The 27581-nt window shown below is 51.9% G+C and overlaps 9 protein-coding genes across 9 annotated transcripts; 4 read left to right on the forward strand and 5 right to left on the reverse strand.

Annotated features, from left to right (window-relative positions):
- Positions 1-272: 272 nt before the first annotated feature.
- AtWU_00663 (E3 ubiquitin-protein ligase) lies at positions 273-2471 on the reverse strand (the record flags this gene model as incomplete). The annotated part of the gene is made up of 1 exon (XM_035495778.1): positions 273-2471. The coding sequence occupies one exon, from the start codon at positions 2469-2471 to the stop codon at positions 273-275; it is 2199 nt and encodes a 732-aa protein (XP_035351671.1).
- A 730-nt stretch (positions 2472-3201) lies between these two features.
- Positions 3202-4205, forward strand: AtWU_00664 (phosphotransferase enzyme family protein; the record flags this gene model as incomplete). The annotated part of the gene is made up of 2 exons (XM_035495779.1): positions 3202-3315; positions 3771-4205. The coding sequence occupies 2 exons, from the start codon at positions 3202-3204 to the stop codon at positions 4203-4205; spliced, it is 549 nt and encodes a 182-aa protein (XP_035351672.1).
- A 406-nt stretch (positions 4206-4611) lies between these two features.
- Positions 4612-7664, reverse strand: mfp (putative peroxisomal multifunctional beta-oxidation protein (MFP); the record flags this gene model as incomplete). The annotated part of the gene is made up of 7 exons (XM_035495780.1): positions 4612-5937; positions 5991-6399; positions 6455-6842; positions 6891-6980; positions 7032-7140; positions 7202-7429; positions 7509-7664. 7 exons carry the CDS (start codon positions 7662-7664, stop codon positions 4612-4614), a joined length of 2706 nt encoding a protein of 901 aa, XP_035351673.1.
- Positions 7665-8702: 1038 nt separating this feature from the next.
- Positions 8703-9953, forward strand: AtWU_00666 (TDA10 family protein; the record flags this gene model as incomplete). The annotated part of the gene is made up of 5 exons (XM_035495781.1): positions 8703-8849; positions 8953-9470; positions 9529-9552; positions 9611-9726; positions 9790-9953. The coding sequence occupies 5 exons, from the start codon at positions 8703-8705 to the stop codon at positions 9951-9953; spliced, it is 969 nt and encodes a 322-aa protein (XP_035351674.1).
- Positions 9954-10785: 832 nt separating this feature from the next.
- Positions 10786-12400, reverse strand: AtWU_00667 (60S ribosomal protein uL30; the record flags this gene model as incomplete). The annotated part of the gene is made up of 4 exons (XM_035495782.1): positions 10786-11245; positions 11301-11467; positions 11657-11768; positions 12384-12400. The coding sequence occupies 4 exons, from the start codon at positions 12398-12400 to the stop codon at positions 10786-10788; spliced, it is 756 nt and encodes a 251-aa protein (XP_035351675.1).
- Positions 12401-12732: 332 nt separating this feature from the next.
- Positions 12733-13588, forward strand: AtWU_00668 (ESCRT-II subunit protein SNF8; the record flags this gene model as incomplete). The annotated part of the gene is made up of 2 exons (XM_035495783.1): positions 12733-13208; positions 13276-13588. The coding sequence occupies 2 exons, from the start codon at positions 12733-12735 to the stop codon at positions 13586-13588; spliced, it is 789 nt and encodes a 262-aa protein (XP_035351676.1).
- A 660-nt stretch (positions 13589-14248) lies between these two features.
- Positions 14249-16932, reverse strand: nip1 (translation initiation factor eIF3 core subunit c; the record flags this gene model as incomplete). The annotated part of the gene is made up of 2 exons (XM_035495784.1): positions 14249-16506; positions 16596-16932. The coding sequence occupies 2 exons, from the start codon at positions 16930-16932 to the stop codon at positions 14249-14251; spliced, it is 2595 nt and encodes an 864-aa protein (XP_035351677.1).
- A 1266-nt stretch (positions 16933-18198) lies between these two features.
- Positions 18199-21305, reverse strand: AtWU_00670 (putative protein kinase Yak1; the record flags this gene model as incomplete). Its single annotated transcript, XM_035495785.1, has 8 exons — positions 18199-18962; positions 19014-19372; positions 19441-19560; positions 19618-19877; positions 19937-20096; positions 20160-20359; positions 20415-20686; positions 20753-21305. The coding sequence occupies 8 exons, from the start codon at positions 21303-21305 to the stop codon at positions 18199-18201; spliced, it is 2688 nt and encodes an 895-aa protein (XP_035351678.1).
- A 2267-nt stretch (positions 21306-23572) lies between these two features.
- AtWU_00671 (DNA-dependent ATPase RAD26) lies at positions 23573-27355 on the forward strand (the record flags this gene model as incomplete). Its single annotated transcript, XM_035495786.1, has 3 exons — positions 23573-23809; positions 23865-23938; positions 23995-27355. 3 exons carry the CDS (start codon positions 23573-23575, stop codon positions 27353-27355), a joined length of 3672 nt encoding a protein of 1223 aa, XP_035351679.1.
- Positions 27356-27581: the final 226 nt, after the last annotated feature.

Below are 27581 nucleotides of genomic sequence, written 5' to 3' on the forward strand. Positions count from 1 at the left end.
AGTCATTCTTGAGAAGCCATTCATTTAGAAAAGTAGTACTAGTGTAACACCCGGAAAAGTTGAAAGCAGGTCGTTGATCATGTCATCATCATCAAGCCAGTCCAATCCAATCAATCTAGCAAGCTATGCTGCAGCAACATCAATTTAACCAATCAATCAATCGTTCAATCGTTCAATCTGCTGTATGATTCTTTTAGACCAGCTGAATCAACAATGCCCGAAACACCCGGAGACGCCTAACACAGGAAGAAAAAAAAAAAGGGAAGAGGGGATTAAAATTCATCAATCACTAGGACTCGTTCCACAACCCAGTCTACCAACGTCTGTCCCTCTATTCGCCATCGTCCATCCCGCCAGACTTCATCCAGCCAGTAACTCATGCCCTTGCCGTGATGATGAAGGATCAACCCACTATTGCCGCGACGTTTACCCTCCGCTTTTGAGAAATCGTTGTTCACGCGGAGAGTCCCGATGCCCACACCGGTCGTGCCTTGACGAGCGTGCCATTCGCGTTCGGCTTTCTCGCCGGCACGACGCGCTACGGCTTCTTCGTCTTCGTCTTGGTAGAGCTCGCATTTGTTGCATTCTGTGCAGCGTGAGCCGGGATCAATGCGGAAGTGCTCGCAGAAGTGCTTGTAGCCTTCCATTTCTTCGAATTCGTCGTCGTTGCCGGCTTCTTGTTCGTCGTTGATGGCGTCTAGTCCGGCTGCAGGATCGACATTCTCAACGAGGTTGGCACGACGGCGTGGTCGAAGTCGTCCTAGTCGGTTTGCGGACTTGATCGGAGAACCAAGAGCCTTGCGGCAGAGGTAGCACATGGAATAGCCGCAGACGCAGGTCAGTTTGTTGCAGCCGGAGGACTTGACGAATGAGAGGCCGCAGCGCGGACAGGTGCGCTTGACAGCTGCAGTGCGAGCGGCCTCGACGGTGGCCCGGAGGTCGAGGAGAAGTGGTTCATGGCACACGTGAGGGTCACGCCATGGCTTCTGGCAGGTGATGCAGCTGACGCGTCTGCATGCGGGGTGCGCGCAGGTGAATTTCTTGGGTCTGGTTTTGAGACAGAGGTTGAGAAGAGCGTTCTGGAAGATGATGAATACAGCAGAAGAGTTGACAAAATAAAGAATCGCTAGAGGAATGATAAGTAAGGGTATCAAGTCGAGTAAGAAGATGGTAATCAGAAGCGTAGAGAGGAACCCGTCGCGACGAAAGCGCCAAACAAGGCCTTGAGCAGACGGGTGGTAAACCGGATCAACTTCAGCGTACGAGCAAAACGGACACCGAATGAGCTTCAGCTGGGACTTGAGCAGAACCTCGGAGGACAGGCGCGTCTCGAATTTCGTAAACGTCTCAGGTCCGGCCTTGTCAAGCAGGATAGCCTGTTTGACGATCGCTGGGTCCAAGGTCCCGGGACAGCTGTCGTGATCGAACGGCGCCAAACATTTCAACGTTGACTTTTCCACATCGACCGATTTACCCCAGCCTTGACCGAACAGAGCCTCATGGATGGTTCGCCGGATGCAGCCATAGCAAATAATGTGCGTGTTGTCCGAGCATGTTGAGATTTGCTCAAAGGTCACATCGTCCAAACAGCACTCGCACTCAAAAACAGCATCAGCCTCCTTGGCTTCTGTCTCGTTCAGCTCCTCCGCCAACTTCTGGTCTCTATCTAGTCTCTCCTCCCGTCTGGTTCGAAGCAGGGGTGCCAGCAAGGCCCGATACAGCTCCCGGTCCAACTCCGGACACTCCGTCTTTTTCAGCCGCGGGATCATGTCACCATCCGGCTGACGCTGCCACACGATGAGTGGATGCTCGTTCTTATCTTTACCGCGCTTGAATGAAGGAAGGATGCTGTTGAAGGTCGCACGCCAGGTTCTCCGGGAAAGATCTTGCAGAGTCGGACGGGCTCGCAGATAAGAGAAATTCACTTCTGCCAGCACTGCCTCCACCGTACTCTTGCTCAGACCATTAAACTCCTTCGTGAGAGCGGCCTTCACGGCAGCTTTATATTCGTTTGTCCGGAATAGCTCATCAGGCGGGACTGCATGCTCATGTCCGGTATGTTGATGTTGTTGTAGATCATCTTTGCCATCTTCTTCCGTTCCCCCAGTCCCAGCTGGCACGTTCCATCGCCCGGCTACCCACGCCTCTTTGTGACGTAGCAACTGCTCGACGCAGACATGGAGACGGCTCTGCCCATCGAACCGGACCAGGAGCTCTCGGAAGACTTCGATACGAATATCGGGAAAGATTCGAGCTAGGGTCTGCAGAGCCTGGTTTAGCTCCTCTTGTTCTCGTTTCTGTTCCTCGGAGGGGGTATTCGAGGCGGCGAGGGAGCGAGATCGGGAGGTGATGCCGAAAGGATTATTGCGGAGAGCCTCGCTGATGGTTGTAGAGTTGCTGCTGTCGCTGACACGAAGCGCGGAGGAGGTGGTGGATCTAGAAAAGCTAGGGACAGATAGGGAGAGCACCATCGTTGCACTGACGGAGGGACGCAAGACCGAGCTTGCTACATGATCGTCGGAGGGTAGACGGGAAGGCGTCTGGCCAGAAGGAAGGGTATCTGGCGGGCGAAGTTAATTCCAGCTTAGTGTCGGGAAGCCAGAGAGATGGAAGAAGACGGCGTGGGATGGGGCGTGGGGGGAAGGGAAAGATGATGGGGTGATCTGATGGATGGGAAATGGGAAGATGATGGGAAGCGGAATGATGGAATGAATCAATCGGGAGGAGTTGACTTCCGTGACTTTACTCCAAATGATCCAATCACGGGACTGGTTCAATGCTCCACCCAACACTTCTCCGAATATACTTCAACTAATAATGTACAACTATGTATTGATAGCACAATGATGAGGCTATGCTGCATCCTAATTACCCGCTCCTGATCTGACAGCTTGAGGCTGATTTCTGTTTGGTAAGATAATTGTTGGCCCAATAAATGCATACTATCAGTCTCTACAAGATACTTTAATGGCGTGTAATATTTGGATGGCATATTCCTCGAATAACTCATGTTCGAAAGGGAATGAAATCACCCTTATCATTCGAAATATGCACACATTTCCTTTATCCAAATTTATCGTTCTTTCAAATGGATGCCTGGCATAAGCACCTACTGGTGCCTGATCCAGCCTACCATCCCGTAGTCCATAGAATCAGTAATACAACCCACCACAACAGCTTCCAACCACCCCATCATTCACAATGGAGAGCGTGCGACTTACACCATCAATGATCCCCGACCTTCCCAACTATGATGTTAAGGAATCATCTTTCTTTACTAAATGGGAACAATTACCTTCCCCGAAAGAAGTGCAGGTACAAGCCAAAGCCCAGCATCTGGCTGGAATAAATCCAGATCGAAGGAGAGACTATTCCACCGACACATTTCATACTAGACCACCGCCCGTCCTATTTGAAGAAATGAATATGTTCATTAAGTGGGGAACGTCTCTCAAAATATCCGAAGCTTAGTACTGTCTATATGCTATCCGCCGACTTCTCAAGGACGATGGCCCCGTCCCCGAGGTATATGGATGGCGCACTGAAGGGGAGGTGATATACATCTACATGGAGTATATAAAGGGAAAGACTTAAGAGCAAGCATGGGATGTCATGGCAGAGGAAGATAAAACAAGCATCTGTCATGAGCTGAGAATAATCTGCGATCGATTTCGTCAGCTCGAACAGGACCCGGAGGATACATCAGTCGGTACATATATTCCTTATATCCTGCGAAATAAATCACTGTCATCTGATCAGTACCCGCATAGGCAACATCGCGCAAAAGCCTATCTACGATAGAACCTTCAGCATCAACCACCTGCACGAAGCAGGCCCCATTCCCTACCGTCCGCCAATTCCACGACTGGTTCACATTTTTTCCCCGACGACGGATGTCGGATCCATACTCTGTGCCCATAGAACCATATCGCTATGGTCTTCCAGACCACTGTGCCATCAAATTCACCCATGGCGATCTCCATCGCAGTAATATCATCGTCACATCCTCTCCTCCGTACCGTGTAATGGCAATCATCGACTGGGAGCAATCCGGCTGGCTGCCTGCATACTGGGAAGTGCGCAAAGCGCAGATGTCAGCTTTGAGTGGTGAGGAATGGGCATCTGTCTATCTTCCCATGGTTCTGGATGGATTTGAGAATACTGTGGATTCATGGTGGTGGTATGTAGCCGCTTTGGGACCTTGACTATTTTATTTCACTTGTTGCATATATATCAGTAACCCTAGCTGAGTTAATAGCAATGAATGGACAGATTACTTATTTGTATCTATCACCAACAAGCTAAGTACTGACTAGATTAAGATGCCCTTACCCCGAGGCTGCCTGAGGCTCATTTAGGGTTACTGGGGCTATAGAACATGTGGAAAGACATATCAAGGACTTGGATTCGATGATGCTTACAACTGGGCAATGGGATGAGACTCTTAACTTAGGTGAGGATATGTTTACATGGCGTGTTCTTGACATCCATCTACTACGCTGTCTACATGTACCATACGGGCTACTCAATGTATAATAGATGGTTTCAAACAGAAAATGAATTCATGACATTATGTACATACAATCTGATAAATAACACCACTCCCCTGTTTTACAACTTGGCCTTGGCACCCTCCAACAGCTCGGCTCCAGCCCCCGTGATGGCAGGCTTGCCGGTGTCTACCACCGTGGTCTGGAAGATGACCACATTGCCCTCCTTCCACATCTCCGTGCGGAGGGTCTGACCGGGCAGCACCACACCAGAGAAGCGGACCTTAAGGTTCTTGAAGGCACCGTATGTGCTGAACACATGCTTGCCAGAGACACCCAGCGAGCAGAGACCGTGCAGGATAGGGGTCTTGAAGCCACCGACCTTGCTGAACTCGGGGTCGATGTGCAGAGGGTTGCGGTCACCGTTGAGGCGGTAGAGAGCGGCCTGGTCTTCCGAGGTCTTCTCCTCGACAACCGCATCGGGCTTGCGCTGAGGAGCCTTGTAGGACGCCACGGCGGCCTTGGGGCGGGGGGCAGTGGGCTTGGGCGATCCGCCGAAGCCGCCACTGCCACGGATGAAGACGGTCGACTCGTTGTAGAAGAGATCCTCGCCGGTCTTCGCGTCCTTGGTGGTGTAACCGGAGACGACGAGGGCGGCGTTGCCCTTGTCCACGACATCGATGAGCTTGGGGTAGGTCAAGGTCTTGGCGGCGGTGGGAATGGGGAACTTGCGGACCTCCATGTACTGCTCGCCATGCAGCAACATCATGGGGGAGAAGTTGGCGACAATATCATCCATGTTCCAGGGGTTGGCGGTGTTGAACCAAGGGATCACACCGTATGTGGGCAGAGCCTGGAAGTGCTCGTTGTTCTCGTACACCAGGGGAAGATCGGTGCGCTTAGCGCCGACACTGAGGTTGTAGAGGATGACATCCCGGTCCTCGTAGTCGAAGGAGGTTCCGTCAGTGGTGGCCTGCTTGGCCTTCTCGATGGCCTGGAGGATGTTGTTGCCACCCTCCGAGTCGCCGCCGCTGCGGTTGCTCATGTTGGCCATGATCTTCTCCGAACCGGCCTGGCCATCCTCAGGGTGGTCCGCACGGCCATCGTCGAAGTTGGTGATCTTCTGCCAGTGCTTGAGCACTTCCTCAGGGGTAAGCTTAACGTCGACGGGGAATCCGTGACCGCCGGTACGCTGCCAGCGAGTGCGGCCGAACCAGCCGCTGCCACACTCGTACAGACCCTTGGTGCTGGGCTCAGGCACAATGTCCGAGCACAGAAGAGCCACCAGGGGAGCAACGTAGTCAGGCTTGAACGCCTGAACCATCTCCTCGGGCATGATGGTACGGGTCATGTTGGTACCAGCATTGGGGGCAATGGTGTTGACCTTGATGTTGTATTTAGCACCCTCAAGAGCAAGAGTGCGGGAGAAACCAAGGATTCCGAGTTTCTAAAGACAATTAGTGAAAGGCGTTAAGAAAATCAGCATTGGCAGTAACATACCGCGGCGGCATAGTTGGCCTGTCCAAAGTTTCCGTAGATACCGCTGGTGCTGGCCGTGTTGACAATGCGACCATACTTCTGCTTGAGCATGTAGGGCCAGGCAGCCTTGGTCACCTTGTAGGTGCCGCGCAGGTGGACATTGAGGACAGGGTTCCACAGGTCGTCGTTCATGTTGGTGAAAGCCTTGTCACGCAAGATACCAGCGTTGTTGATCAGGATATCAATACGACCAAAGGTATCGATGGCGGTCTTCACGACATTCTCGCCATCCTCGCAAGATGCCTTGTTTCCAACAGCCTGGCCGCCCATCTTCTTGATCTCCTGGACAACGGGCTCGGGGTCGACGAGATCGTTCACAACGACGGCAGCGCCATATTTGGCAAAGAGCAGACAGTAGGCACGGCCAAGACTATGAGCACGTTAGAACCGATAGATAGCTATCATTTATCTGCGGTATTACATACCCGTTGCCACCACCAGTGACCAGAGCAACCTTGCCCTTGAAGTTGGGCTCCTCACCCGCTTGGGCGCTGGGCAACTTCAAGCCATCCTCCAAGAGACCCATGAAGTCAGCAGGTCCGGTGGGGTAGTCCGGCTTGGAGAAGTCGTTGACATCGTTCCACTTCCGAGCAATAGCACCGGGCGTCAAAGAAGCATCGGTCTTCAGAAGAGCACCCTTAGCACGCTCCCAGCGCAGCTTGGCGACGTGTCCACCACCGACTTCGTAGATTCCACCAGTCTCAGTAGTGTTGGATGAGTGGACCAAAGCAGCCACCAACGGCACAACCCAGTCGGGCTTGAGGTTCTCCAGGACCTCGGGGGGCATGACGGTGGCCGTCATACGGCTAGCAGCTGTTTTAGATTAGCCACTGCATTCCCAGAGAAGCCGGATCAACGTACCAATTGGCGCGATGACGTTCGCAATGATGTTGTACTTGGCACCTTCCTTCGCCAGCGTCTCGGTGAAGCCGACCTGTCCGAGTTTGGCAGCTTATATAGTCAGCTAAACAGCTTCTAACCTCCGAACATACCCAAGCTTACCAGAGTAGTTTGCCTGGCCGAAGCTACCGAACAGACCAGCTGAAGAAGCAGTGTTGATGATGCGGCCATACTTTTGTTTCCGGAAGTGAGGCCATGCGGCTCTTGCGCACTGTAGACAAAGCCTCGCGTCAGCAACCACTTGAAGGCAGAGGCGAACGCATCCTGCCTACCTTGTATGCGCCATATGTGTGCACTCTGTAGATAAGATCCCAGTCCTGGTCTTTCATGTTCTTGAAACTGATATCCCGGAGGATACCGGCGTTGTTGAGGAGGACATCGATGCGGCCAAAGTTCTTGATGGCGGTTTCAATGATGGCTTCGCCGTTCTCGACACTGTCGTAGTTTGCTACTGCCTTGCCGCCAGCAGCTCTGATTTCATCGACAACCACATCGGCAGCCTAGGAGAGACACACGAAGTCAGCGGGATTCAACCAAGGGCGTTGGGGACGAGTCTGTGTAACCAAAGACACAACCTACCTTGGCCGACTTGCCCTCACCAGAATGAGAGCCACCCAGGTCGTTGACAACGACGTTTGCACCTCTTGAAGCAAAGAAGAGGGCATATGCCTTACCCAGGCCACCACCAGCACCGGTGACAACCACGGTTTGGTTGTCGAAGCGCAGCTCAGACATGTTGAATAATCAATGTGAGGAGGAGAGGAGGGGAGGTGGAGAGATGGGGAGATTAAAGGGAAAGGACAGAAATGCGAAATGAGGAGAAGAGACGGGGTATTATATGAAAGTTAGTTGAAGAGAGAGGAGAAGCTTAAGGGGACTTGGTCTGGGGGAGGGAAGAGATGAAGAATCCGGGGGAAGAGGACGGTCGCAATGCTCGGCAAGCTGGACCAAGGAACCTCGGCATCTTTTGCAGGTGAAGCTCGGAGGTTTGATCGTTTGGCGCTAAACCGATCGGGGGGTGGCAGATGATGCTGCCTTCACATGCCGATGTCCACTTCCACGATAATCATTCTACAGCATGATTAGTATACACACTAACTACGAATAATTGAAGCAAGGTATTTCTCCCATGGTTATTCATTCTACAAAATTGGTGTCTTCTTCCTCTCAATTCTCCTCAACTTCCACCCGGTTGCCAAGATACTCCGAAACTATTATCCCGGTTATGTGACCGACACCTACCTTTCTTTGTCTACCCATATGTGACTATCCTACAGACTATCACCATGATGTTCTTCATACAATCCAACCAGACTCGCTCAGTCTAAAAAGGAACTAATTATAAAAGAATGACCAAGATCGACAGCTCTGATCATGTCTGCCACCATCAACATCATCAACTTCCTGCTGACTCAGACATGTGATTCTCAGCCAACGTCATGCCACGTGCTGCTACTCCCTTTATCCTTTTCACATTAATCTCAAAGTTCAATAACATTCATACCTGCCCGATACTATTCATGAAATATACAGCAACTTCCTATGGACCCCAAGTGGTGCAGTATGCCCACAGAGATGATGCCGGCCAATCCTTCAGGCAATACATTTGTCCTCCGCAGAATCACCCGCTCGGATCACCTCCGAAGCTTAGTCTACCTTAGCAGTATATATCACTGTAGCCACCAGAGTATACTACCTACACATAAAACAAATCTATTACTACTATCTCATTCTCCCATAAAAGCACCAAATAAGATACTACAATCCCCCACAATGCCCGAAATAATCGACGACAAATCCCAACACTGCATCCCCTTCCTTCTGGAACGACTCCAGGCCCACCAAGCCCGCCATCCCACCAACACCCCGCCTTTCTTCCTCGGTCTAAATGGCGTGCAAGGGGCCGGTAAAACAGTCTTGGTATGACCCTTTCCTCCCGATGACAATTACGCTCAATTACCCTTCAAGGGAGTAAGGAAAACAAATCAGTTCACTAACAATCAAATCAAATGGGGGCAAAAAGGTCTCAACCCTCCAATCCACCCTCCGCTCCCCGCCCTACTCCCTCAACGTGGTAACCCTCTCCCTCGACGACCTATACCTCACACACTCGCAACAAGAACACCTCGCCGCCTCGCACCCCTCGAATCCGCTCCTCCAGCATCGCGGACAACCTGGCACGCATGACCTGACGCTAGCGAAGGAAGTGTTCTCGGCGTTACGGGCGGGCCAGCGCACCGCGGTCCCGGCGTACGATAAGTCGGCATTTTCGGGACAGGGCGATCGCGTGCCTCCGTCGCAGTGGGAGGTGGTGAATAAAGACGGTGAGGAGAAGGTGAAGGTGGTGATTTTTGAGGGGTGGTGTGTTGGGTTTCGCGCGTGGGATGAGGAGGTGCTGAAGAGGAAGTGGGAGGATGCGGTTAGGTTGAAGGAAGCTGCTGCGGCTGGTCAGGGTGAGTATAAGGGGAGATTGGGGCATGTGGAGTTTGAGGATGTCAAGACGGTTAATGAGGCGTTGAGGGGGTATGATGTGATTACTGAGTAAGTTTTGTCTGTCTCTGTTGGGAGGGATGGCGGCTAATGATGGTGGTGATTGCAGTCAGTTGGATGCGCTGATTCATATGTGAGTGATCATATCAGCTTCATACTATCTTATTTCAGAAGGCTAATTGATTATGCAGCGATGCACAAGACCTTCACTTCGTCTATGACTGGCGACAGGAGCAAGAGAGAACCCTTCGCGCTGCTAAGGGGACTGGTATGACGGAGGAACAGGTTACTAAGTTTGTTGATGGCTGTGAGTACTACTTATGAGCTAAACGCTATTGTCCAGATGGAGAATCTCTGACTGAAGGTACAGACTATCCCTCCTATGAACTCTTCACTGAAACTCTCCGGGCGGGTACATTCAAGCCTGTCCCTCATGCTACTACGGCATCTGCTCCACCAACGGGCTGGGAGGGGAGACAGCTTCGATTGGTTGTGGATAAGAATAGAAGAGTGCAGGAGGTTATCAACATCTAATTGCTGGATGTTTATTTCTGCGTTCTTGAAGTCCGAATGGCAGAGGTTTAGATGTATATATATTGACACAGATAAATCATCTACTACTATCCATACTACTGAGCGTTACCTCTTCACCAAATTAGAAAAAGACTTGAACCAAGCCAATACTTACATAGTGTGTAAGAAAAGAAAGGATACTATGCTAATTGTATACATTATACTAGAACGCCATGTTACTGTTCTCCGTAGTACGAGTACCATCAATGGAAGCAATATATACCACCACAATGCTCCCTCATACTATAGATCCACAACTCAAACCCACCTCCAACTACCAAAAAAACCACGAGAGACGACATGAACCCAAGATAACAAGTAATCCAATCGAATATCCAACTCCAACCCGACAACATCCTACAATATTATCCCTCACTGACTGGCAACCATTTTCTGCCACCCTACTCAAAGGCGGTAAAGATTTATACAGAATCCCGGCTCACTTTTTCGGGGCTGTACAAAGGATATTTCCGCTGATAGCCGCCTATATCCGCATTTTTGCCTGCGAGGTCGAAAGGATTCTGCCGATTTTGGCGGTCAATGAGGCGGTCGGGGGTGGCAGGTGTTTGCTTTCCAGCTCCCACAAAGGCAGCAGTGGTTGCTTATGTGCTGTGTACAACGTCTTCCAAGTCTTTTACAGTGAACTACATCTCAATTACAAAGAAATCAAGTCAGGTTGTACGAAGCTTTTGAATTTTTATAACCCAGATTTTAGACCAGTACCCGCTAACTAGGAAATTTCGGAGCTCATAACAACCCGGTACGGACAAGCCCATCACCGATGATGATGAATCTAGTTCATCTGGCGGATGAGGCCGTTGATGTTCTCCTCACGGTTACCGTAGTCACCACCCTCGATGAAGTGCTTGAACTTGCGGGTGTGGAAACCACCAGTGGGGTTGGAGAGCTTGAAGGGCCACAGGAAGTTGTTGGCCTGCTTGAAGTTGGGGCCAACGGTGTAGATCTCGTGGATCAGATCCTCCATGCAGACAATGCCGTACTTGCCGAGGTTCTCCTCAATGATCTGGTTGTCAGTGAGGGGAACACGCTGCTTGTCGACCTTTCCGTAACCGCGCTTGTAGACGAGCTCACGGACGGACTTGAGGTTGGGGTAACCGTAGGCAATGTAGGGGTTGATGATGGTCAACATCTCCTGGGTAGCCTTGGTAAGACGGACGAAGGTACCGTTGTTGATCTGGAGCAGACGGAGCAGCTGGAGGATCTTGCGGGGCTGGGGAGGGATCTTGTTGATACTATAGAGCTATTAATATCATATACTATTGACATAGCATGTTGGAATTGCCTTACCCCTTGATACGGATAACGAAGACAAGCTTGGGCTCGTCAGCAACGTAGAAGTTACCCTCCTTGCGAGCAACGCGGGCAAGGCGGATCTTCTCGCGCTCAGCATCGCGGTACTCCTTGACGTAGGACTCGGCACGCTTGAAGATGACGGCGCGCTTCTCCTTGTTGGCCTGGATTCATCTGTTAGCAGATGGTCTTGACAAATGACTTGTGGATTAAGAATCATTTGAAGCTTCTTTTTTCAGCCCCGAAAGATGGTTAACGAAGCGACAGCATCGACCGTAGTCTAGTCGCGTAGTGGTTGTTGTCATCACTATAGAAGAGGGAAAGGGAATAGAGAAAAAATGGTATAAACTTACGGCCTTCTTCTTCTCGGCCTCCTCACGGGCGACAGCGCGAGCCTGCTCCTGGCTCTTGCGCTTCTTCAGGAGGGTCTCGGGGACGAGAACCTGCTCCTTGGTGGGGACAGTGCTGTTAAGGTCAGTACAGTCTGTCCGCAGTGATTACACAGACTTTCGCCGAGTGTAAGAATTGCAGCTATAGTGCCACATTCTCATACTGAAGGCATAGGATAAAAAAAGCACTCGACGACATCCATTTGATCGGTGAGGTAGGAAAAATATTTTTCCTTCACTTGTCGAGCCCGCGCGGTCCAGCTCACTACTAGTCACGCATTTTCAGCAGCAACTTTCGCAAGCCGGCGGCGACTTCAACCAAGTATGATAATCCTCATCCGACAAAACCCCAAGCATAACGCTCGGGAAGTGGTGTTGACGCTTTTCGCCCATACCATGCCCTATCACGGCGCAATGGTACAAGACGATAGCTCACAACAATTGTTTTCAAGGAGAAGGTTCACAGTGCCTTCAACCTCAATACCCCAGACCGTGCCGACACCCAATCCTCATATTCCTAACGAAGTCTTAGGCGATTCAGGGGCGAGGCTCGGTCGCGGGAAAAATCGAGCTGGTGCTCAGCAACCGTTTTCAGGTCGCAGCATCTCCAGCGAGAAAGGACGACTATATCTGTAACCCTCACAAGCACCTCGAGCGATCAGCCGCAGGGGAATCTCAAAGGGAGTCTCACGTAGCAGTGGAGGCCATTGTGACGGTCCGTAGAGTTCGCGAGTTGGGCGATTGGCGAAGGCTGTCGTACTGGAAGAAGATCAAAAGGAAGAAAAAAGCCGCTGCGAATCGAGAAAAATGGGTTGTGTGGGTGGATACCCCGCTAAGCCGCATACGGCTAGCCACCCTGGCCCGCCCATTTGTTCCTTTTGGGATTCTTCAAGCCCTTATCGATATCAGGGTATCCGCTGGTCAGGTGACAATTACTGATAAGAGCCAGTGGCAGTATGACCGCATCTATCTAGCGCTCTCGTGGTTACCCCACGCGCTCCGATAATTGAACCCTCCTCAAGAGCGGACACCTGATCGCTATGGCTACTCGTCGAGGAGTTGGACTCGGCGCCTTCGCCAATCGCACTCAAGCCAGCCAGTCATTTGCGAATCATGGCGCCAATCTACGCTCCTCGCATCTCTCCTCTTTACAGACGCAACTGTCTGTATTCCAATCATTACTCCACACCTTCGCGCTGGAACACAGCTCCACGATCAAATCAAACCCGACGTTTCGAGCGGAGTTTGCCCGCATGTGCAATGCTATAGGAGTCGATCCCCTCGCAGCCAGCAATGTCAAAGGAAAGAATGCGCGCAAAGGGCTAGGGGAGATTGGCAGCTTCTGGACGCAGATCATGGGTGGGGACATGAACGACTTCTACTTTGAGGTCGCTGTCAGAGTGGTGGAACTTTGCCGCGCTACGCGAAGCGAGAACGGCGGGTTAATCGGTGTTGAGGAGTGTCGGAAACGAGTAGGCAAGGGGAAAGCTATTGGTAGTGGACTGGAGGTTACAGAGTACGTACTCACTCACCCTTTGCTCTACCCACAACGAGTGACGCAGTAACTGACATGCGACATGCAGTGACGATGTTCTCCGAGCTGTCAAGAGTCTGGAGCCCCTAGGCTCTGGATTCTCGATTGTACATGTCGGCAGCAAGCAATATATTCGATCGATTCCCAAGGAGCTAAACACTGATCAGGCTACAGTCCTCGAGGCTATTCAGGTTCTTGGCTACGTGAGCATCTCTATGCTCCAGGCGAATCTGAATTGGGAGAAGGCTCGGGCACAGACCGTCATTGATGATCTACTGGCGGATGGCCTTGTCTGGCTGGATGCTCAAGCGGAGGAAAATGAGTATTGGTCACCTCAAAACCTGCTAGATGACAGTGGGTGAGCATGCTTTGCCGAAGGCTACTGCTGTTTGTTATCATGATATATTCAGGGTCAATCTTGGGCGTTGGGGCTGGCGCAAGTGTCCAGCGGGTACTGGATGCAAGGAGATATATACTAATCGTTGCTCTTGTCTGGGGACATCCTAAGAATGGAAGGGGCATGCAGAGTTCCAAGATGAAGTGGCTTTATTCCGAGACTGCTATGGATTCCTCCCCGTCATGTCAAATATATCATACCCAAGTCTGTTGAGGATCCTGACTGGTGGACTATTGATAGGGTGCTAAAGCGACCACCCTAGCTTATCTTTGATCTACCGAGGAATGCTTGATTTCAGAGCATCTACGACCTGTACATGTGATTAAAGCGTTAGCGTGCATTGATTTTCAACCTTTGATACACAATCTAGACTTTTCAGGCTCTGTATGTCCATCGTTCATTCCAAACGTGATATTCATCTGCGGAGAGTAAAAATACGGTATGCATGACAGTAGGAGAACTCTAAGTGAAAAAAGGGCTAGAGTGGCCCAACGGGGAAAAAAGTTGAAGAAAAAAAGGAACCATGATGGGTAAGAGCACACATGGAATCATACGCAGTTTAAATTCCAAGAAAAAGGAGCATTAGAACCATGAAAAAAGAAATCAATGCCATTAGAAATCATTTTTATGCCTTGATCGCTCCGCCCAATGCACCACCGCCAAACTGCTGTCCTCCGGGCCGACGACCTTGTTGGCCACCAGGGAATCTGGGACCACCACGGGCTTGGCCACCACCTCGAGGACCACGGCCACCACGGGCGCCGGCGCCCTGATCGCGCTGGAAGGCGTTGGCCATACCTTGCGTACGCTGCTCGAGAGTCTTCTCGTTGGACTCCAGAAGGTTCATCGACTTGTCGGCGAGGGTAACGATCTGGGACTGGAGACGGGACAGCTCAACACCCTTGCGGAAGACAATGGCGTCGTTGACCTGGTCGAGAGCAGCGGCCAGTTCCTCGTGAGAGATCATACGGCTGATGATAGCGGCGATCTTCTTCTCGGGGAGCTCGAACATGGTAGACAGGGTGGAGATGGAGAGGCTGTCGTAGAAGGGGGCGTAGGTAAAGAGGTAGGTGCGGAGACCCTCCTCCTGGATCTGCTGGGACAGCATCTCCTTGACCTTGTCGGGCTGGGGCATCAGATCCCAGATCTTGATCGAGTTGAGCATCTCAGCGGCCTTCTTCCAGTCACCGGCGGCGAGGAACTTGGCACTCATGATGACACCGTCACGGGTGTTCTCAGCGGGACCAGTGAAGACCTGGCGCTCGTTGTAGTCCAGCATACGACGGAAGGTCTTGGAGATGACACGACGCTTCATCTCGGGGGAGGAAGAAGTCTGAGCCATCAGAGGAACCTCCAGGAACATGCTCGACGTGAGGTAGATGCACTCGAGGAGCTCCAGGTTGATGTGCATATGGAAGGGCAGCTGACGCTGACGCTCCAGACGCTCCTGTTCAGGCGAGACGGTGGAGTAGCGCTGGAGGATGATACCCTGAGCCAACAGCTCTTTCTGACGTCCACTGCCGCAGACCTCGGAGAGGGTGTTCTGGGCCTCGTAGATCAGGCCAGCACGGAAGGCACACAGACCGATCTGAACAAGGGTGCGGTTGAAGAGGATTTGGGTGGAAACGTCGAAGTTGGCAATGTTCTCGGTAAGGTGGGACATGAGCATCAGGTCACGAGAGCGGTAGTACTGGTCGTGCAGAGCAAGGAAGTAGATCTGGCACAGCATGGCACGAGCACGGATGATACCGTCGCTGTGCTTGAACAGGTAGCTGCAAAGGGTCTGCACAAGGTTGGTCACATCGCCGGTGTTGCCACGAGGAGTGATGTTGGTGTCCAGCTCGGAGGGAAGGACCTTCCAGGTACCCTCCTCCAGGATCGTGACGACCTGGGAAGGCTTGAAGTAGATGTGCTCCAATCTCCTCATGACCACGCGGTTGAGGCTGTCCTGGCGGGGGTCGCTCTTCTCGGACTGAGTAAGACCCTCGACGTAGGCCTGGGTGCGGACGAGGTTGGCGTACAGCTGCTTCTCGTCACCCAGACGGTCGATGTACTCGGCAGTGTGGGGGTCGATGTGCTGCAGGGAACGGGTGAGCTCATCATCCAGTCTCTCGACATACGAGACGATGCTGCCGGGGATGTGAAGGACCTCGCCGGGGGCGGGGGTGGGCTGCTTCTCATCATCCTCCCACTCCTCAGCACCCTCGGTCACGACATAGGTGCGGTTGTTCTCGAGAACGGACAGAAGGGTAGCGAACTCCTGCTCGGCGAACTTCCACTGATCGACGGCCATGTAGTTGCTGGTGGAGGAAGAGGTGAGATCGAAGCGGGTGGAGATCATGGTCAAGTAGATGCGGATACGCTGGTAAGGGGTCTGGGCAACCTCCAACAGCTTCTCCATCGTGCGGATCTGCTCCAGACGGTCGGTGTTCTTCTTTCCGCGGGATTCGACGATAACACGGAGGTGCTTCAGGATGCTCTCGGGGGTGTACTGGAGGGTCTTGCCGCCACGGCCGACGGTTGCGAAACCATCGTCATCACCGGCGGTGGAAAGAACAGGGGCTTCGATACGCTCGATCTTGGTCAGGCGAGGGGCGGCGGCGACGGGGCGGGCCACTTCCTCCTTGGCTTCCATGAAGCCATCCTTGTTCTGCCTGTATTTGTCGATCTGAACGGCGTAGTCCTTGTTGTTCTTCTTGATACGCTGCTTAACGGCGTTGAATCCCTTGGCGTTGCTGGCATTCATCTTCTTGTTGCTCGACTTCTGCTTCGAGATGGTCTCGTTGACGAAATCCTCCAGGTCCGCAACAGTCTTGACGTAGATCTTGGGGGTGGGGCCAGACTGGGCAATCTTGACGATTTGACGGTTCAGCTTGTCGAACTCTAGAAAACGGATGTTAGTATCAAAAACCCATCCTTCCCTCCGCTGCCGATCCCGTAATTCCATCCTCTGATATCAGGGCCAAACGCACCTGTCGAGATGACCGCCCAATCGCTGATCTTCTCGGCATTTTCGATCAACTTGACGGTGTTTTCGAGTTCCTCCAACCGCTTGTCCTTGGCACTCTTGACGATAGTTACTCGTTCCTCATCTTCGCTCTCTTCGCTTTCGGAGACATTCTTCATGAAACGGTTCGCACCGGTCTTGCCGGCATCCTCGTCATCGGACGAGGACTCCTCCTCCTCAGACTCTTCCTCGCTGGACTCCTCCTCGGACTGCTCCTCCTCCTCGCGATCACTGTAGAGCTCCTCCTCGTCAGAGGAGCTGGACTCGCTGTCGCTACCGCCACCGTAGAAGAAACGCGACATGTTTGCGGATATTATTCAAACGCTGGAGATCGGGAAAGTCGCGGAAATCGAGGAACGGCGGTCTCAGTCGTCGCCGGGGGGATAACACGCAGGTTGGTAAGGCGGATCGGGCTGGTTCTTTTGCCTGGCAGGAAAATCCGTTGTGAGGGTTCCGAGCCGCAGAGGTTGGGCGGCGCGAGTCACACACGAAATTTAAGCGAGGCGGCGCCTAACCACAACAGGCAGGCGGCCAGTCTCCGGGACGCGGATGCCTTTGTTCTTTTTCCCCTCTCAACTCCAGATCTCAATGGATTTAGTTTTATTTACTTTCACTAATGGGACCCTGTCAGATCAAGATCCACGGCCTACATACATTGCGGAGATTCGGGCGCAGAGACCAGACGAAACTATAGCGTTCTCCCGGCTTATTGGAGTTCCACCACGCTTCCCGTGTTCGATTTGTCGCATTCAATCTACTACTACCACACCACACCCACAGCCCCCCCCGTGGGGAAGAGAAAAAGAGCAAGCAGCCTAGCTTTTCCAGCCCATCTAAACTCGGGCCTCATATCTCATATTTTACTATCCAAGTTACAGTCATGTTGCTCTTTGAATCGTGCAAAAGGGACGGAACTAACAAAAAGGACATGTCTTGCATAGCACATAACAGGTGGGATCTCCGTGCGAATATTTGGGTAGAAGAGAATGGAAATTCAAGAATCAACATAAATCACCTCTTTCCGAGTACTCCTGGCTATGCCGAAAACAGCCACATACAGGAACCTAGGAGAATTGACAGGGGAAAAGGAATAAATGAGGATGAGCATCGGGAAGCACTGCAGCGCTCAACTATAGGGAAAGGAGCACCTGTCCACCGTAGCGTGCTGCTGTAGCTTGACGAGCAGGCCATCCGTATTCGCCGCCACGGCGGAGGTCTGAAGTTAAAAATATCCCTTGGGAACTTATGCTGCCTGCCACGTAGGGGACTTTTATCTGTCCCATGCCTAACAACAAGGCAAACCGGCTGTCACAGGACTTTCATGGAGACAGAACTCACACGTACCAAGGACCTATTCAGGTCTCGAGGAAAGCTGATGGTAATGAGCTTAAAACCAAGCAGGCTCTCAAATACCAGGAAGGAGGCCATTTGAATGTAGCCCTGCGTCTAGCTTCTGGCGATGGACGCTTAAAGGAGCACACACTTGCCTATACAGAAGAGAAAATGGCTTGTCCGTCAGGCCGATGAACATCCATGTGCCATCGGCCTGTTCCTGGGTATGCATGGTCTCAATGCCACTGGTTTTGGCCCATGAAGCCTTCACCTCCCAACACCCCATCCTCAAGGGTTCGAATGAAGTCGCGGTTTCTTGTACCGCCTGTACGGCTTCCTCGTCGCCTCTGACCAGCGGAATTGGGATCGACATACCCATCTGGAGGCGGTGGGTAATATGCTGGACTTGGCTGTAACCGAATAGGTGCATTGGGGTCGAGGTGGCTGGCCACGCGCTGGATTGTTGGCGGGATGCCTCCTCCCTGAGGATCCATGGTAGATGCCCGTTGCCGCCCAGCCCTTGTCGTTGCTTGCGCGTAGAGGCTCTGGGATGGCGCGTACTGTGCTTGGGGCACTTGGCCGGGTATGAGATTCATCTGATGACCGTAGGCCGGGGGCTGAGTAGGGTACGGCGGAGGGGCACCTTGCTGATGACCAGTGAACATTCCATTGTACATTGGCGGCGGCTGGGCATGCGTGGGTGTGTGGAACTGATTCAACTGCATAGCGTAGGCATTCTGTGCGGCTGACTGGGCATGGGCTGCTTGTGCGGCCCTCTGCTTGCTGGCAGCTTCTGCCTGCTGCTGCTGTTGAATTCCGGGAGCAACAGTCTTGTTCAGCGATGAGTACTTCAGGTTCATCGGGGGCATGAAAGGCCCTGTGAACTTCTGTTGCGTGATGAAAGGATGCAGTTTGGCCTGTTGGGGCGACCAACGTTCAAGGGGATTGATGGCCAATAAGCCACGAACGAAGTCAATGAAAGCTACCCGGTTGTTCAATTCTAACGATAATAGTTAGCAGATATCTGTATGGGGGATCGAATATAATCTACCTCGTTCAATCTCTGCTTGTTTCATATTCTTTCTCGGCATCGGGTAGCTGCGGATGATTTCTTCCAGGGTGGACGCTTGGAAGTACTTCTTGCTCGGCTGCTCTTTCGTGTTATGCTCTCGAGAATATTGCTCTAGGCTCTTAAGGCGATATGTCTTGCGACCGAACTCGTCCTGAGTCTTCTCGAAGAATTCCCCTGACTGCTTGCCCATCTCCAGCATCCATGTTGGCGGCAGGCCGAGCATTTCCACAATGCGGCAGACTTGGTTGTATTCCGAAGAACCAGGGAAGAGCGGCAACCCTAGGAATAACTCGACGACGATGCAACCGAGAGACCACATGTCTATCGCGGATGAGTAGCTAAAGATGTGTTAGTTTCATAGAGGAAGCAATGACATGTCGAGGCCGGGCCTCAGGGATGCGCGTACGGTAAGCCAAGAAGGACCTCTGGTGAGCGGTAAAACCTAGACTGGATATAGGTATAGACTGTCTGTCGCTCGTCACAAGCTGAACCAAAGTCGATGACTTTGATGATGGGGCTCTCGAGACTGCAATGGAGCAAAGTTAGCATAGCAAACTCGAAGGTGTTTGGAGGGGTTGCTGACTTCTTCAGTAGAATATTTTCCGGCTTCAGATCGCAGTGAATTAAGTGTGCCTTATTCAGAAGACTCAATGCATTCAAAAGTTGCTGAGCAAATACGCGTACTAACGTCGTGCTTAAGCCCCGGAACTGGTTCTGCTTGATCAGTTCGTAAAGATTGACGCTCAACAGTTCGAACACCAAGCACAGGTGCTGTCGGTGGATGAAAGTATCCTTCAAGCGGAGCAAGTGGTGGTCGTCATTTTTGTCGTATCTGCTGTTAAGCTGCGACAGTTGTGAGAAAAGGTGCGATAAATTCGAGCCGCGGAGGTAGGGACGCTTACCAAGTCCAAGACCGACACCTCCATCATACTTTGGTTGAAATACGCAGTCTTGTTCTTGATGACCTTGACAGCTACAACCTCCCCGGTTTTTAGATTTTGGCACTTGACGACTTGACCGAAGGTTCCTTGGCCCAGCACATCAAGGATAAGGTAACGGTTCCTAAACGCGATTAGCTTAAATCCCAGAGGAACTTCGTGGAGCACGCTTTAGGGCTAGACGTACTTGTGGCCGGCTTCCTCACTGCCCAATATGTCGTTAACATAGAGAATATAGTCACTATCCTCATTATCGTAACCATCGTTTTTCACGCCTTTACTGGGCTTGGTAAGGACACGCCTCGGGTTCCGGGACGATTCATAGTTGAAGCCCGGGTTGCATATTCGATAAGTGGCGGGGAGATGTGTTGTTAACGCTTGCAGAGGCTGTACACATGTTAGCAGATGCCTATCCCACAGCCTTTAATGTCCGTGTGCTTACGCTGATGAAACCACCATCAGGATTGGCGCGTCTGTAAGGTGGCTGCGCATTCGTGCGTGGTTGAAGTTCCTGGATTGACTTGATCTTCTGGAACTTCGGAACAGGGCCTCGGCCTGGCTGCTGGCTTCCACCGGATATAGACGCAGAGCGCGGCGACCTTCCATCTTGTGCAAATGCGGCGTTGAGCTGCGAGCCTGCCGAGGGCGGATAGTACTGATCAGGGCTCATGTCCGTAGGCTGAAGCGGGGGGAGTCTAGGGGGACGTGACGCAGCTGTTGGGAGAGGTGTTAGCGGCTATACTTTCAAAATCTGAATACCTCGCAAGCGTTGATACTCACAGGGTGGTGATTGGAACGCCTGAGGTGGTGAGGCGTAGGTTGAACCTCTTGTCGGCGACCGCCGTGGTTGATTCGGCCCGGGCGGGAAAGCATACGAGTTATGCGATTTCCCAGGACTCGCATTGAACGACATGGAAGGAGACAAGACATTCATAGGAGAGTACCTGCGAGCAGCTGATGACTCTTCGCTTGGGAAATATTGTGATGACGGTCGGCTATGATGGGTCGGTCTTGTCGAGTACTTGGCCCGGTTGTACGGATCCGCATCCTCCATCGTGGTGTCCGCATCGGTGACATAATCCCGACTACGTGGCGTCGCAGCGGGAGACGAAGCCATCGAGACAGTTCTGGAATTCGCACCGATCGAAGATGGTTTGGCGGTGGTGCCAGGAGACTGGAAGGGTTCGTAGGTGTAGCCCACCGGCGGCTGCGAGTGCTGTGGCTGGGCGCCGTATTTTGAGGCTAGCTGTTGTGGATTAGACGTCAACCCGTTGTTGAACTGCGCGGGATGCCCCATTAAGGGATCCTGGTATGCCTGCCACTGGGAATCCATGGCTTCCTCCTCCCGTATAGCGGGCGTCTCGTGAAGGTCAAGTGGGAGATCAGATCAGATCGGACATATGATGATCATTTATCAGTGTCGACAGCGCACATGCACCACGATCGGGGGTTAGATAGTAGCAGCGGGGACGGCAGACGCACGTAGCGCAATCAGGCGGAGACGACGCGGGACACCGGGCAGTGGTGGTGCAAATCGAAAATTGAAGGGGAGACGACACGGAGGAATTGAAGCTAGATTCGAATTGCGTCGAACCTCATTATTCGAACAGCAGGCTGTTCTGATGATGAGGGCTCAGAAGGGGCGAGAGGGGAGGCGGCCAGTAGACGGACGGAGTGGGCGGTCGCAATCCACAATGACGGGTGCGACGCAGCAGCCAATATCGATGCGGCAGCTGACACGCGAAGGGGGTTTGGTCGGTTAGGTTTGGGGGGAAGGGAAGGACGGCGACTGAACCAACTAACTGTTGGAACCCCCAAGAGAAGGATGGGAATCCAGACAGCAAGTTATACAGCCGAGGTGTAGATATGGGTAAAGGGGGGTAATCTGGAAGCAAGTCCAGACGATGGGCACTGAGTGAAACTAGTGCGGAGGGGGAAGGGAAAGAAGAGAGGGAAGAGAGGGTAAGTTGATTTCAGTTCGTGGAGGTGGAGATACCCTCTGACTCTGACTGACTGTGAGTGAGCACTGAGCAACAGCGAGATCCGACGGCGGGCCTCAGGCTGCCGTTGGGTTGGGGGCGTTTGTTTTGCAAATGGAATGGTGCCGGGAAAGAGCCACCCACGGACCAACCCTGATACTACTCTCTTTTTTCTCTTCGCTAGATACTGACTGTTGTTCTAATGGCTGATCTCACGACTTTGGGGGAGGACCCCTCTTTCATCTCCACAACTCCCCTCTCTGCAAGACAAGTGTGAGTGTGGGTGAGAGAGAGAGTGTGTGTGTGTGAGTGAGGGTGTGAGTGTACGTGCGTGCAGGCAGATTGGTAGGGATCTTGTCGATAGATGATGAATCGACTGCCAGCAAATCGAGGCCACCCCGGTTTCCAAAAGGCAAATGAAAGGGAGGAACACAGACAAGACACACAACAAGCCAGAGAATGGAAAGACCAATGCAGTTAAATACTAGCTAGCATTCCCATCTAGCCACCGTCCAGGGTTAAAACCAACATTAATTTTGGCCTACATCAAGGTGTAACTAGGCAATTAAATAATCATGGCGACTAGACTATTTGATGTCTGTCTGAGTCTTTTTGCCTGCCTCGCGACCAACCTCTTGGACGACGATCTGCCTTCATTCGGAAGCATCCGCTGCCCCCTTGGGCATTCAAGTCCAACGGCACTGTTTTGGTATAGCTCGCTATACGAGCAGACCTAATACAACAATGCCTTTTCCTGCTGTTGATTTGGGGGAAAGGATGACCTGGACCAGAGACGGTTGCTAATGCCATCCATGACTGGTGATTGTAATTGTCTCGAGTTCTGTACTACGGTTCCCTCTGCGTCATGGCCGTTTGCAGAAAGCGGTTGCCAACCCTCATAACATTTGATTTGCACTTGTTCCAGGCCCAACCACATACGGAACCAAGACCAGGCGGTAAATTCCACTCCTCCTCATAATGAAAGATTGGCACCGGAGGGCATACCCGAAGCTCAAGGGATTTCAGTAGGGTGATGACACTATCTATCATCTGAGTGAGGTGTGTGAGGTGGACTGAGGCAACACACGGGCCCTAACCAGTCCCGGTGACGTGGGAGGCTACGTGGTGGATGACTAACCGCCCATGGGCTAGGCACCAGGGCGGTGAGTCCCAGGCTGCCGTCGGTGAAATCTTTCTGCCGGCTCTATGGTTATCGTCGCGGTTCTTGTAGACATGGTCCGGCGCGGACCATCGCCAGTCCCATCCAGCCTTCGGAGATTCAATCTCTTTACTCTTACTTTCTCGCAGTCGGGCTGGCACCTCCAGAGCCTGTGCGTATTAAATAGCTTTTTGCGCTATAGACTGACTCTCAAGAATTGGTATTGGTTAAATCAAAACCTGCCAGGCTTACTTCTAGCTACACATCGGTGACGCCACTTGCTGCAATGACCCTGGTATCATCTTTTTCATGACCACTAAATATCACACATAACTCTTACTTCTCCTTTAAGAACGACTATAAACTACGGCCACACAATAAATTAGTGGAAAATAAAGAGACAATCGTGAAATTTATCAGACTTGATAATCGCGCTGTTCATCTAGAAATATCCACAGGATCATGGATGACGCAAATGTGAACGATGTGGATGTCGCTGCGTCCAAAAATGGCTCGGATGAAGAAATTAAAAAGGAAGAACAGCCGGAACAACAAGCAACATCAGCATCGGATCCACCTGAATCTGAAGCAGCTTTAAACCAAGGGCATTCGGCAATCGCCGATGAAGCAAGTCGATTACGTGAATTGCAGGCCGATGTTCGTGATCAGGATGATCTCGAAAGGGACATTTCTCGTCAGGTACATTTTACTGGTCAATTCTCAAATGAGCTGAGAATGCTGACGACTATGTTAGGCCGACAAATTGCTCATGGAGCAGGCTGATGAACGGGATAGCAAGAGATTAGAGAAAACCACACTAGAAAAACAGTATGGTTATGATAATGCTGAGATGTATGCGTGAAGCTTACACTATATGATTCCAGGAAGCTCGAGAGCCAAATCTTGAAATTGCATCAACGTTTGTCGCAGCCAGTTGGCACATCTGCGAGAGTCCGTATCAGAAATGAGATTGAGAAGCTGGAAAGCCGCAATGCGGCACTGGCAACTGACCTTACCGAAATCCAGCAAAGAATGGACGAAAGGCATCAAGGACAAGAAGCTGGTTCTCAGACCGCCGGGACTGGCCGCATGCCTAATGAGTCGCGCCGGGACTATCTCATTCGAACGGGAAAGATTACGCCATTTTCCAACATGAGCTCGGGGCCAAATCATGGTCCTCTTGCCAGTCTTCAGGATGCCTTGATTGATGCAGAGGACGAACGCGATGAACGGGAAGCATTGGAGCAGGTGAAAAACCGGTCAGCTGTTTCACATCGTAATCTCGTACGACCTGGGTTCGGGTTCGACGAGACTCCCGAATCCAGCATAGCGGATGAAGCGCCTACCTCTCGAGCAAGTAAGCGCCGAAAGATAGACCGCGAGTCTCATGATGACGAACAAGAAGCTATTGAACAAGACACCAAGGTATCCTTCGAAGATAATTTTGAGGATCAGGATGAATCTGCTAGCTATGTTGAATCTGAAAGGCAGTCGTCTGTATCGGAAGATGAAGAAGAATTCCTACCTGAAGAGAGGCCAAAACGTACGGCAAAGCCGGTAAAGGCTCCAAAGACTTCAGGTGATGTTGAAGATTTCAGCGGGATGGATGATGGAAATGAACAGCTCTATCAAGCTAGGCTTCAATATTGGGTCAGTCGAAGAGCTGCTGCTAGGAAAAGAGCGCTTGAAGCTCGTGCTGCAAGCCATAGACCCGAAGAAGTTGCTGCTGGAGACACTGTGGATTTGGTGGATCAAGATGAACAGGAAGAATGGTTCATGCCTCATCCCACAGTTGCCGATATGCCTTATGACAACGGGTATCGAATACCCGGTGATATACATCCCCTTTTGTTTGATTATCAGAAGACCGGAGTACAGTGGTTATGGGAGTTACAACAACAGCAAGTAGGTGGCATCATCGGCGATGAGATGGGTCTTGGCAAGACTATCCAAGTCATATCTTTCCTTGCTGGTCTCCATTACAGCAAAAAGTTGACGAAGCCGGTCATTGTCGTATGTCCCGCCACGGTCATGAAGCAGTGGGTGAATGAGTTCCACCGTTGGTGGCCTCCTTTTCGTGTATCCATCCTGCACACGTCCGGTAGTGGAATGGTCAACATCCGGAATGAGAGCAGTAGAGAAGATGCTCTTCTGTCTCAGTCGTGGAACGCTTCGAGTTCCCGTGGCATGCCCAGTGGCTCGAAGGCAGCGAGGAAGGTCGTCAAGCGTGTAGTGGAAGAAGGGCATGTACTGGTCACTACTTACTCGGGCCTACAGACCTATGCGTCTCTCGTGATCCCGATTGAATGGGGCTGCGCTGTTCTGGATGAAGGGCACAAGATTCGGAATCCGAACACTTCCATTACTATTCACTGCAAGGAACTTCGAACACCCCATCGCATTATCCTATCAGGTACCCCGATGCAGAACAATCTCACAGAGCTCTGGTCTTTGTTCGATTTTGTCTTTCCAATGCGTCTGGGGACTCTGGTGAACTTCCGGAATCAATTCGAGTTCCCCATCCGTCAGGGTGGGTACGCGAATGCCTCCAATCTGCAAGTCCAGACGGCTGCCAAATGTGCCGAGACCCTCAAGGATGCCATTAGTCCATACCTTTTGCAGCGGTTCAAGATTGATGTTGCGGCGGATCTGCCCAAGAAGAGTGAGCAAGTGCTGTTCTGCAAGTTGACAAAGCCTCAGCGACAAGCATATGAGGCGTTCCTGGGTTCCGAGGAGATGAAATCCATCCTCAACGGGCGTCGGCAAGTTTTATTCGGTGTCGATATATTACGAAAGATCTGCAACCATCCCGATCTACAAAACCACAAGCTGATGTCTTCAACGGCAGGCTATGGTGGTGGATCAAAGTCCGGCAAAATGCAGGTCGTCAAGTCGCTGCTGGAGCTATGGAAGGATACTGGGCATAAGACTTTGCTGTTCACACAGCATCGAATCATGCTCGATATCTTGGAGAAGTTTGTGAACTCACTGTCCGGATTTAACTACCGTCGAATGGATGGCACTACACCCATCCAGCACCGGCAAGCTATGGTGGACGAGTTCAACAATGACCCAAGCCTACATGTTTTTCTACTTACCACTAAGGTTGGTGGGCTGGGTGTGAATTTAACGGGTGCTGATCGGGTTATTATATACGACCCCGATTGGAACCCCTCGACCGATGTGCAGGCGCGGGAGCGGGCCTGGAGACTAGGACAAAAGCGCGACGTCACCGTCTACCGACTTATGACAGCGGGCACTATAGAAGAGAAGATCTATCATCGCCAGATTTTCAAGCAATTTCTTACGAATAAAATTCTCCGAGATCCCAAGCAACGCCAGACCTTCCAGCTGAGCGATCTCCATGATCTCTTCTCCCTGGGAGAAGAAGGGCAAGGTCCCACCGAAACCAGTAAGATCTTCAAAGATGCGGACGTCACATATGAAGACAGTGATGGCGCCTCGCGCAGGTCCAACGCAGCAACCAAATCATCTACTGCCTCACATAGCGCGCAGGAAGAAAAGAAAGACATCAGCAAAGTTGTTGGCGTAGCTGCAGTCGAACAATTCCAGGGAGAACCAGAGCAACAGAGCGAGCAGGAGAAGGGCGCACCCGGGGCCAACTCCGAGTCCCGCATCATGGAGGGCATCTTTGCCCGATCCGGGGTCCATTCAGCGCTGGAGCACGACCAAATCGTGAACGGCAAGCGCGTGGTACGAGCCGACCCCAAGATAATCGAGGCCGAAGCGAAGCGCGTGGCAGCAGAAGCAGCAGAGGAGCTGCGGCGAGCGGGCGAGGCAGCGCGGTCTGTCCCCATTGGCACTCCAACCTGGACGGGCCAATTCGGCCTGGCTGGCAAACCCGAAGAACAGCTCCCCAGCCGGCCTGCATTTGGAGGAAGCAGTAGCGCCGCCAGACGCGCAGTAGCCGGACCATCCTCAGCCAGCATCCTGGCAAATCTCTCTGCGCGCACACCGTCCCCGCGCAGCAGCAGCAACAGTCCCGCGCCATCACGCACCCCCAGCGGGGTCGATTTCATTACGATGATTCGAGACTTCATCACAGCCCAGGGCGGGTCGGTATATACCCAAATGTTGATCGATCATTTCAACCGCTACTGCACCACGCCGCAGCGGTCGGCCGAGTTCAAGGAGATGCTGAAGACAATAGCGGTGCTGGACAAGGGGGGACGAAACGGACGCGGGAAATGGGCCCTGAAACCGGAATATGCCAAGCGACGATAATTGCCACATAATAGCATATTGTATACTAGATATGAGATCATATTAGGCGTTGGGCAACCATGGATGGATAGATTAAATGCGTTTTGGAAGGGTCGATACCTATATACTATGCTACTATACAATTATGTATCAGGGATTACCCATGTAGTATGTCCCGAAGGGCTGAAAGTTGAAACACTGTAACTCGGGATGTGGGATGATGATGTCGATCCAATGCCCCTTGGTG

Source organism: Aspergillus tubingensis (assembly GCF_013340325.1).
Source record: "Aspergillus tubingensis WU-2223L DNA, scaffold_2, whole genome shotgun sequence".
Classification (NCBI taxonomy): Eukaryota; Fungi; Ascomycota; class Eurotiomycetes; order Eurotiales; family Aspergillaceae; genus Aspergillus; species Aspergillus tubingensis.